Below are 11,738 nucleotides of genomic sequence, written 5' to 3' on the forward strand. Positions count from 1 at the left end.
GTGGAGCTAACAAGCATATGTAGGGACCAGTCAGCCGAACCACCAGAAGGAAAAAAAAAAAAAAAAAAACAACGGAGAGAGACATACTTAAACTAACACAACTTCCAAATAAAGTATTTATCATTTTAGTTGTATACAGATTAGAGAGAGTGAGAAGGGAAAGAGAGGGGGGGGTGGCAAAGGTTTACCCGCTTGTTTTCACGAGTAGTGTACATTACGTTTGTTTATACATGCAAATATTTATATAATATAAATTTATAATAAACGTGTGCTTTTCTGCGTATTAGGTAAGTACTGGAACATATTATAGCTTTAATACCTCATTATACCGAGGAGGGACGTTTGTCTGTCCGTCTTGGGTTCGCGAATGAATGAGCGTATTACTTATATAGAGTAGGAGGAAAGAGAGTTGGCAAAGCAAAGGGACCGCGAGGGAGAGGAAAAAAAAGAGAGACGAGGAGAACGGGCACATGGAAGGTGGGCAGTAGGTACAGATGCCGACAAGGGAGATGGGAATTAAGTGCGGCCGGCCGAGCAAGCGAAAGAGAGAAAGCAGATTATCGGCAAGTGCAAGCAAGCGGTGGAGAGAAAGGACCCACATGTTTATATATATATATATACGTATACATCGAGACGACTATAAAGTATATAGGTACACACTGAGAGCGAGAGAGAGTCCCTTTTTTGCCGCAGTTTTTGCTCAATATGTTCCTGTCTCTGTTCGACTCGCGGCATTACCGGGATATATATATATATATATATATATATATATATATATACACGCACACGCGCAACCGAATGGCTAAGTAAACTATATGTATATACAGGGCATATAATATATACCTTAAGCGAGAGAGAAGCTGCTGCCGCGGTATAAGCATATGGGAGTATCAGGCATTGCAGTGACTGGATAGGTACTTGCTCTCTCCCTCTCTTGCTCCTTCTCGGATTCCCCGGACGTCTCTCGCGGCAGCCTGCAGCCCCATCGGCAGCCCGAGAGTCGCCTTCCTCGCGCAGCCGCGAACAGTACAATACCTACTTACCTACCTTGGATATATTGTAAACCCCGTCTGCCTAGTATTCGCCGCCTCCAGTCTTTCGCCCATTACCTATACCACCTGCTTCCTCTCTTTGTTATACTTATTAAGTATGTATTACTACTGTAACATACCTGTCTTCTACTTGGGGAGTGTTTTCTCTCGACCAGGTCCCTTTTAAGTGAGCCATTTCGGGTATCGCTGAGCCGCTCCGGTGTGAAAAATCGGCAAGAAAAGTGCGCGGACGCAGATCGCGAGTCTGATATGATGTTACCTTCAATACAAAGTCTGTTATCTCTCGAGTGCTCCTGCCAGTCGCGTAAAGAATAAAAAATATTCCAAAAGTACAAATAAATTTGTTTAATATGTTGTTGTTGAAACTATGCAATTATTACCTACTATAAATTGTTATTATCGTTATAGCTAGATGTCTCACTGAAAGAGGCTAATTTTCATCGAAGGAGGTGCAACAACAGTTGTTAAAGTGCCCAAGTTATTTGCTATAGGATAACGATGATGATGATGATGATGATAATAATAATGCGTAGGATGTAGGCCTCTATGTGCGCCAAATACAAGGGGAGGAAGAAGAAGCGTGACAAGTTGTTCGCGGTGGATATTTCAATGTCAGCTGCTGTCCAAGATGTAGACAAGCTGTGGCTGTGGCCGTTTCGATTATCTTTTTTCTCCCCCCGTACTACAAGTATACCATTATAATCATTATCTACCTGCAAAGATTGGGAGAGGCTATACATGCACTTCGATACACCAGCCAAAGTAGCGAGCTGCCGATTGCCGATTTCTCCGCTATAAGGTAACGTTAAATTTAAGCTTGTTGCATATATATATATATAATAGTTACCCATACATTATAATTACCTAGTATACCTGCTCACATTTACACGTGCGTGTACATTCGTTTAGCTCATTCGTGCAGACGTATGTATGTATGTGTGTATACATGCTATGCGAAATAACTGTTTAATGTGGACATGCTTGTAAGAGTGCTCGTGAAAAGACAGCGAGATAGAAAAGTCTATATGTATATATCCATCGAATAGCATGTTTATATTATAATTGTATCGTCGGTTGCGTCGGCTCTTCATCTAAAATAAGCACCTACTCTTGTGCAAACGACAACAACATTTGCCCCGAGGGGTCATTCAAGTGTATGACTTTATGGCATCGGATCATATTCACATATCTCTAGGATTCTAAAAATAATATTTACCCTCAGTGCAACTGTGAACAATCGTAACTGTCTCTTGATGCAAAAAACCACCTCAAGTCTCGGAGGGTATGCCTTTCAATTGACCCCTGAAAGTAGGTATGCGCATTGCTTGTTTCATCGTAAGGGGATTATACAATTATACACACACGTAATACATAAATAACAAAAGTTAAATTACATCGGTCACCATAAATAAATAATTATTATGGATCTGACCGAGTTAGATTTCATACATCTCGTTAATCCTATAAAGGTATGGATATACTTACACGTGAGCCTACTTTTCATCGAGATAGTGTTAAAAAAAAAAGCAGTTAGGTACCTGCGGCATTTAACATATAAAAACAGTGAGCACCAGATGCGAGCAAATACCGATGCCCATGCAAAACCGGTGACGGACGATTTTTTTCCAATGACTATGAAAATGGATGCACATATCTAAGTTTAGTCGCGCATCACCTCGCGCACTTTTACAAGAACAACTGAGCAAAAATTAACTGATCGCTAATGTGACACCTATATATCAAGTATACAAGAACATTAATTAGTCTCGACGGTATAGACATCGAAAACTCCGCATGGAATAAGTATAGATACTTGTACTTAATCAATGTTTCAGGGAAAAAACGAAAAAAAAAAAAAAAAAACGCAGCTCTATAGAGCGCAAATAACAAGCCTCTCTTCGTCCTCACTCCGGCGTGTGTTAATTTGTGTATACATACATATATATACTTGTACAAGGAGCCAGTACCATCCTACATATTTTTCGCATAGGTACCTACCATAGCAGTGGTGGCACAGGCAAATACACTCACATACAGCCACGTACAAATATCAGGCAGGCCAACGTGAGCGCGAATCTTCAAAGCGCTTCTTTTGAGGCACCGACGCGTCTTCTCACCTTGCATTAATTTATTCGTCAGTCAAAAGGCCGACTTGATTTCTATGATGCTTTTTCTCTCTCTCTCTCTCTCTCTCTCTTGCAATGTATATGTATATGTGTGAAAAAAGGAAGGAAAGAAAGAAAAGAAACAAAAAAATCACTTGTTATGGTGAATAAATGATATAAACCCAAACAGCGCACGGGCAGCTTGTAATATGTTATTATTATCATTGCCGTACATATATATTGTTTGAAATGGAGAGCCAGAGGAGGCAAAGGGAAAAAAGAGGCAGGAAGATGCCAGGAGGCTGAGCAAGACGGCGAGCGCTCACGATTTTCGTCTTTCATCCCAGCCGCTCCACGCTGCTCTTTTTCTTCCTCCCCCCCCACTCTTCTTCCTTCCACCCCCAAGTGCTCATCCGCTCTTTTTTTATGTATATGTATCATGCTGCCACCACCCAGCGCTCTCTCTCTCTCTCTTTCACACATACACTCGTTGTGATAATAACGAGGGCCGATTCACTCTTTGGGTGTGTACTTACTTCTTCCTGCGGCGGCGGTTGGGAACCATTACACAGCTTAACATCCGTATGCAACAAAAATGATAATAATAATAATAATGATAATAATAATGATTTAGAGTGCTAGTTGCGTTGGACGTGCTTCGCGTGATCTCGTTATTTTTTTCATTGCCATGGCTATGTTCCATTGCCCAACTTGTACGCTACCCACAGAGTTTAAAGTGTTGTGCATATGCTTTTTCGCTCGTCTAATCGTTTCGTACGGTTTCGTACATACGAGGGAAATGCTTGCAATTTTCGTCAAATCAAAAACACTTTTTTACTATTTAAAGCGTCAAACAAATGTGCTTGGATCCCGTAAAATCCCGTATCATCTTTACAACACCGCCCATGGAATCCAGTCAAAGGGATTATCGGCGCTGACTCGTTGAAATCGAAAGTCACGACTTTTCGGCATTTTTTTCTTCACAATAGACAGGCCAATTTTGCGTATTAATGTCTCTGGGTCAGCGATGCGAATGTCCATGCCCACTTAAAATTAAGAGTCCTGGAGGATGATTCGAGTGACTTTTGGGGCCTGAAGGGGTTTGCTTGCTCGTTTCAGTACATAACCAATAACCCAAAGTTTATTGAAACACGCTCGCGCCCTTTACAAGAAAAAAGAGCTCATCAGTCCAAACGAGTGCGCAACTGGACGTTTATTGTTCCGTAGATAGTGTGTCTTAATTGTCGCGCAAGGTGGCTCGTTGTTATACCATGTACGTTTAAGAATAGATAGAGGACAACTCGGCTCGGCTACGTAAAAATAAAAAAATACGAAGGATTATTCAGCTTGCCACGATTTCGAGATAAAAACAACATTTTTTTTTAAATCTTTTTCGCTGAAAACTCGGGTTGATCCATCCCTCATTTAATTCAATGACCGAGTTGACTCCCTCCATCTTTCGAGTAATATCGTTTCCGTACAACGCACACCTTCATAAAAAAAGTCCACGTACAAATTTTGTTCCATTTTTTCTCTCCCAGCAAGAAGAAGGCGTTGTTTGGTTGGTTCAGATGTATATACGCATCGTATGTGTATTTTTACGTACTAAGGCAAATACAAGTCATAAAAAGCCTCTCGAGAGGCGAGTCCATTGACTCAAGTAGTAGGTATACCTAAGTACATACGACACATGAACGCGTGTGGATTTTTTTTTTCTCGAGAAAAGCGAGGGTTTATTCATTTGCTCGCAGGCGCTACATTTACAATATATACCCGAAGAAAATGCCAGTACTAATATTAACGTGCAGTACATATACATGTATACATGAATTATATTAAATATATTAAATAATTACCTACATGTGAATATTATCACGTAGGAGTGGTAAGTTACACACATGCATACAGTACAATACACCACCACTATATTTACCATGGACCGTCGATGGTCGATGAAGAGGTCCGGATGTTTGTATATATAATATAATGTGTGTGTGTGTGAGCGCGAGCGCGTCGTATGTACTTATACGTATATATACGTAATGTGAGTGCAAACTTATAGGTATTATTATGTATATATTATACTTGCTAGCACATATGAGCGCCGCGCGCGTTCATATGGGGTTTAGCTAAGTCAGGTATACTTGTGTATATATATATATATATATATATATATATATATATATGTATAACAGTGAGAACGGCGCGAGAAAATCCACTCCGCTTCGGCCAAAGTACCTATTACCTATACGTATATATAAGTAGTTACTAAAGCAGCCGATTAATATCAAGGTGAACGGCCCCGTGAACTTGTGCTACAACGAGCCGCATATACAGATTCTCTTTCTTAATTGAGCCCGTTTATTCCTCCGCTTCGTACTTCCTCTTATCTGGAAGCACTTGGGTGTACCAATTGATTGATGCGCGAATGATAAAGGAAATCCACGAGTGATAGGGAATATAAAAGATAAAAGTAACGGCTTGATTTCCAAGGTAAGTGTGCGTAAAAATAACAAACTACTGTTTTCCATCAGAGGCACACGTGACTTATGAACGAATACGATAATAACATGTTATGTGCTCTATGTGCATAATAATATGGTTACCTGAGACGATGATAGGAAAAACAATGAAAGAGAAATAGTCGGAAATAATAATCTATTAAACTTATTTTTACAATGTGCTTACGAGTCTCGCCGCGATCGGACCGGTCGCTTGTCAATAAACCGTAAAATCGGCAACTAGTTTTCATATCGCGTTTCTTCTCCCCCCCTCTCCTCGATACCTTGTCACCCACATACGTATATAATTATAAAACAAACACCATAAACGACGGGCCAAGTTTTACCTATACCTAATGTAATGCAACTTGTGAGCGTCCATCATCTTCATCGGGTTCTCTTTCTTCTTATTCTGTTTGGTGACAGGACACCGCCTCCACTCGTATGGGAACCATACTTACTTATCTCCTTGGGCCAGCTGAATCACTTGGTACCGATCAACACCCTAACAACGAGCGGAGAAGCCGATAGACAGACAATCAGATTGAAAACTTGAAAGTACAGTGCAAGGGGTGCAGGTAGCTAGTTGGAAGATTAATAACAGACACCCAGGCATGGCTGCAATAGGATCGGGTCCATCAGATGCATCAATAAGCGTGAGAAACAATTTCGTTTTTTTTTTTCCACGTTTTGGTAAATAATAATAATAATAATAATAATAATAATAATAATAATAATAATAATAATAATAATAATTATGATAATAATAATAATGATAATAATGATGATGATGATGATGATGATGATGATGATGATGATGATGATGATGATGATGATGATGATGATGATGGTGTAATTGCAGATTTATATATTATACACATATAGGTGATCCAATGCACACCAGGACGTGCTATAGGACGTGTGTGAAATTAATGAAGAAGAGAGTGCGCTGAAGCGAGAAAAAATCACTAGGGATCGAGATCGTCGTCGCGTTTCCAAGCAAATGACATGTTTCCTGTCCCGTGCGCTTGGTAATTCTCAAATAACCGTCCCGTACAGTTTTTCGGGTTATTGGGCTGCATGAACTCATGAACTTTGCGAGAAAGCTGTGCTGGTTACTTATCGAGACTTTTAGCTACACCAAAACAAAATACTCATATCGAAGCATATAGGTATACATATACGTAGAACAAGAACAACGGCACTGTTCGTACCATTACAACGGCATGCCTGACGTAACGCGAGCGTTCCAGTGTCGGCCCTGGACGAGTTCCGTGAGTACATTATACTACAACAATACTCGATACAACAAAAAATATATATATATACCGGATCAAGATTCAGCGCACTGGTATGATGATACAATGTTATGTTCCCGCGATGTGGGAAACATCGAGTAAGACTTTTCCACCCCATCCCCCCCTTTTTATCTCTGCGCGTTATTATCATTATTATTACTAGCTATTAACTTTCGTGTGCCTACGAATAAAGTTATATTATCTGGGCGCACTCGAGTACCATTGTAATGTATAATATTATAATCCAGTTTTTACTGTATACACATATAATAACGTATATCATACTATACTCCGTTGCTCCAGGTAAAAATCACTCTTGACATTCGACTGTTGCTCCTGCTCGAGCTGGTACTTGGAAGCTTTGCCGCCTCGCGCACCGGCACTTGGATGTAAGTACATAATAATACGTATTATATACCCTGCCGTATTGGGGCTTGTGTGCGTAACATAATCGATCGTTGTTCATCATTTTAAGTTGTTACATTATTATTATTTGGTACATGCACAATTTGCTCTTTTATGAAAAAAAAAAAAAATGTTAAAATGTTAAAATGTTATTTTGCACGTCGCGTCACCGAATAAATTAAGTACTGATACCTACGTGTGCTACACCGTGCTCAATGACCTATAGACAAATAATTAATGTATTAAGTACCTGTACCCTTATTATGCGAGTATCATTTGACGTTGGAGGCACTCGGGTCTGCGGGGCGTCTCACTCGGGGATCATCGGGGCGAGGCTGCTACTTCGGCCGGAAAGCTCGAGCCCTCGGCGCTGTGCTCGGCTCTGAGGGGCCTGTCCCGTGGCCAGGACAAGCTTTGCCAATTGTCGCACGATCACATGTCCAGCGTCGCCCGCGGCGCCAAGCTCGGGATACGCGAGTGCCAGCACCAATTCAAGTATCGGCGCTGGAACTGCTCGACCCTCGACGACGAGAGCGTCTTTGGACCCCTCATGGACATAGGTACGACCCACCATGTCATCGTCATTATTATTATTATTATTATCATTATTTTTTTTTTTTTTTTCCTCGACACTTGTATTCACGTCTGATCCTGTTTTACTCCCGGTGATGCACCTTTCTCTTATACGTATGTATAAGTAACCCGAGTAACTAACAGAGACACGTAAAATATAAATATCACTGTGAGAGGGTGATGGCTGTTTGTAATTTGAATTTATGCTGCCAAGACTGGAGCTATATATACAGTGTACCTAATATTACGTGGGTATATGGACACCACAGGTAGCGCTCTACATAGGCCTAACGCGCGTTCTACATAATAATATTACACATGTGTATATTTTTTTATTGCTCAATTCTACTTGCAAGATAAATACATAACATTATACATGATTTACCTTACATTGTGTGTAAATTATTATATATGTGTGGGTATATTATTTATGTATCGCGCGAAAACAGGTGGCAGTGGTATTTTACAGTTGTTGGTGGGCTGGCGAGTGATAGCCATTTGGCAAAAAACAACATTTGAAATGCTAATGTTCAGGAAAAATCTAGGTGTTTCATAGACACAAAATATATTTTATACCCTTTCGTTTGTAATGCAAATGAGAAAAAAAAAAAAAAAAAAAAAAAAAAAATTCTACATCCGGTTACTTACTCCAGTTTTCATCATTTTTAATTTTTTGTTAAATATACTTGCTTGCGCTTGTACATTAAAAAAGCAGAAGAAGAAGAAGAAGAAAAAGAAAAAAAACATACTTAAAAAAATTGATGAATAAATGTGTTTAATGCACACATGGGAGAGTGAATGAGGCTGCACGCGAGGGGGTTGTTTATTATAATAACTATGTTGTTGTTGGAAAAATTGAATCGTGTACTAAAGGATATACTAAAATACATACAAAAGTAAATACATAATATTTATATTGGTATAGGTAGGGTAGGTACGTGTACGTATATACAATTAATGTCCTTATAATGCAATATGCGTTGCATAATGCATAAACAAGTAGTTGTATAAATACATATATAGAATATGATATGCGATGGAGTCAACAGCGAGCAGAGAAACGGCGTTCGTGCACGCGATCACGGCAGCCGGGGTCGTTTACGCGCTGGGCCGCGCCTGTCGGGACGGCCAGCTATCCTCTTGCGGCTGCTCGAGAACCAGCAGGCCCAAGGATCTCAATCGAGAGTGGATCTGGGGTGGCTGCGGCGACAACCTCGAATACGGCTACCAGTGAGTTTCACCTATATACCTAATTTCTCTTCGTTCAACTTTTATTCCCGTCCCTGTTATTTTATATAATATAAAACCTTTTTTCACAACTATTATTATTGTCACTTGATAAAAATTTTGATTATTATTATTATTATTATTATCATCATCACACATCAATGTACTTCTTGTCTATCTTTCATCATATACTTATATAATAGATTCGCCCAATCCTTCGTGGACGTACGAGAGCGAGAGCGTAATTACAAGAGGCGCAGTCGCGAGCACGGCAGAAGCCTGATGAATCTGCATAATAACGAGGCCGGTCGCAGGGTAATGATTTAAGTGATATTCAAAATAAATAAGAGTTGTTCTCTAACAATACTCATGTAATTTACGTGACAGGCGGTGATTAGGAAATCTAAGGTGACGTGCAAGTGTCACGGGGTTTCCGGGAGTTGCAGCCTCATCACCTGTTGGCAGCAGCTAGCCTCTTTCAGAGAAATAGGTGAGAAACTTCTCCAATGGTTTTTCAAAGCACCAAGATCTCTCGTAAGTACTTAGATAAGGTACCTTCAATTTTTGTTCACACGATGAATATTATACATCAGTCCACGCATTACTTATATATTAACAACAATAACAACACCGACAGCGATGCCATTAAGGGATGATGAGTTTTCACTTATACAAATGAAAACAGTAGTTATTAAGTACATTATTTTCAGAAATATGCCTATGATGACTAAGTACTTATCTGTAGCGAATTGTGACGTTAAAAAATCCCCTCCCCTTCCCGCACCCCGACAGAGGTGTAATACATATGCACCATCAATCACTGCACTTGAAAAATTTTCTTAACTAACCAAAAAAAGCATTTATTATTTTGAATGTTGCAATGTAAGTACAATGTAAAATAAATTATACTTACACGATTTCTTGTTGTAATCGGGCTCGCACGTTGTAGGGGATTACCTCTTGGATAAATACGATGGGGCGACGGAAGTGAAGGTGAACAAGAAGGGCAAATTGTCCATCAAGGATCCGCGTTACTCTTTGCCAACTGCCAACGATTTGGTGTACTTGGATGATTCGCCAAACTTTTGCTTTTCCAATGCAACCTTGGGCTCCTTGGGTGAGTAAATTCGTAGCGTGCGCTGTGCTGGGCAGCAGACTCCTTATACCTATTCACTGTCACTTGGCGACTATCCTACACATAGATATTGCGCAAAATTTTCTTTTGTACACTTGCAAACGAATCACTTAACGTTGACCCGATATACTTATTTGTTTGTAATAGACGAACACGTTGTATATTGTTAGTTATTGTACGTGCAGGTACCCGAGGCCGAGCCTGCAATCGAACGTCGAATGGCATTGACGGTTGCAATCTGTTGTGCTGCGGTCGAGGCTACAATACGCACAAGAGCATGACGAGCGAGCGCTGCGACTGCAAGTTTCACTGGTGCTGTCAAGTTCAGTGTAATACCTGTTCCAAGAGTTTTGATATCCATACGTGCAAATGAGATCTTCGAATTCCGAAGATGCGATTTGACCACCGCGTGCCTACACCGTACAAAAGTTGCGCGTACTATTTACAACGGGAGCTATTATCTATTTATTACATATTATGCCGCTAGGGGGCGCTCGCTAACTCACGTTGTTCGTTAATCGTTGTTCATTTTAAATACTACAATGCGCACGCACTCACATAAAATATAGATATACCAAGAGGTGTGATGATAAGCGCCCCTAGCGGCAGACTAGCCCTCATTCTTTCTCATCAAATCAAATATTTTATATATTATATTATAATATGGTTGCGTGCACGGTTTATCCAAATCCAGGGTTATATTGTTCTTTGACACCTGTATTTTATTATTTAAATTGTTATTAGGTAACTTTAACTACGTAGCCGGTCAACAATACTTACTTAAGTGAAAACAAATATTACTAGGATGTAAATAATTATCTCATCTCCCGCATCTACGTTTTGCTTATTGTAGCCAAAACTAAGATTTTGAATATTAAAAAAGTGTTACAGTTTGAATTAAATCCTGAATTGTTGAACGTAGATCAATGGTGTTTCTACAAGTGTAGTGAATATATCAAATAATCACGTATATACCTACATAGTTTATAAACCTAATGCAAATTTTTCAAGTGTAGGTGAAAAAATATTATTAATGCACTAAGGACCCATCGAAGGAATAATTATCATCCTGTGCCAATAATAATTGTTTATTGTGTATCATAGAGAAGCAGTTTGGGTAAAAAAAAAGAAAATTATTTTGAGAAATATACTCAACACCGTGGTAAATCAATTAATAATTTAATAAAATACATGCTTTTGTAAATTTGTGCAATAAATTGAAATGGCGTTTATAAAGATTCCAGATTATAAAGATATAAATTTTCCAACTTTATTAGTTATTGGAAAAAAAAAAAAAAAAAAAAAAAAAAAAAAAAAAAAAAAATGCTAAAATTTACAATATGTTGTGGCGGCTATCTTTGAGATCTTAATACAACTACTATTCACAAATAATTGTGTTTTGAATCAAAGATTCATAGAGATCATGGAGATTAATTAGTAAT

The 11,738-nt window shown here is 39.2% G+C and overlaps 1 protein-coding gene across 1 annotated transcript; it reads left to right on the top strand.

The window, feature by feature from the left end:
• Positions 1 to 1,023: 1,023 nt before the first annotated feature.
• LOC106643616 (protein Wnt-5b) lies at positions 1,024 to 11,539 on the top strand. The gene is made up of 11 exons (XM_089592905.1): positions 1,024 to 1,381; positions 1,461 to 1,501; positions 1,586 to 1,851; positions 6,085 to 6,314; positions 7,260 to 7,345; positions 7,650 to 7,921; positions 8,984 to 9,164; positions 9,365 to 9,476; positions 9,549 to 9,651; positions 10,111 to 10,278; positions 10,482 to 11,539. The coding sequence occupies exons 4-11, from the start codon at positions 6,273 to 6,275 to the stop codon at positions 10,667 to 10,669; spliced, it is 1,152 nt and encodes a 383-aa protein (XP_089449031.1). The 5' UTR covers positions 1,024 to 1,381; positions 1,461 to 1,501; positions 1,586 to 1,851; positions 6,085 to 6,272; the 3' UTR covers positions 10,670 to 11,539.
• Positions 11,540 to 11,738: the final 199 nt, after the last annotated feature.

This window comes from Copidosoma floridanum, unplaced genomic scaffold, assembly GCF_036245765.1.
Source record: "Copidosoma floridanum isolate Cflo_tuat_1 unplaced genomic scaffold, Cflo_Japanese_pri ptg000019l, whole genome shotgun sequence".
In the NCBI taxonomy this organism is placed as follows: domain Eukaryota; kingdom Metazoa; phylum Arthropoda; class Insecta; order Hymenoptera; family Encyrtidae; genus Copidosoma; species Copidosoma floridanum.

Bases quoted from the DNA above. Each gene is read 5' to 3' on its own strand.
- LOC106643616 (XM_089592905.1), top strand. From the start codon at position 6,273: ATGGCTGCAATAGGATCGGGTCCATCAGATGCATCAATAAGC. The intron at 6,315-7,259 runs GTGAGAAACAAT...CCGTTGCTCCAG, and splicing joins CATCAGATGCATCAATAAGC to GTAAAAATCACTCTTGACAT. The intron at 9,477-9,548 runs GTAATGATTTAA...TTTACGTGACAG, and splicing joins ATAACGAGGCCGGTCGCAGG to GCGGTGATTAGGAAATCTAA.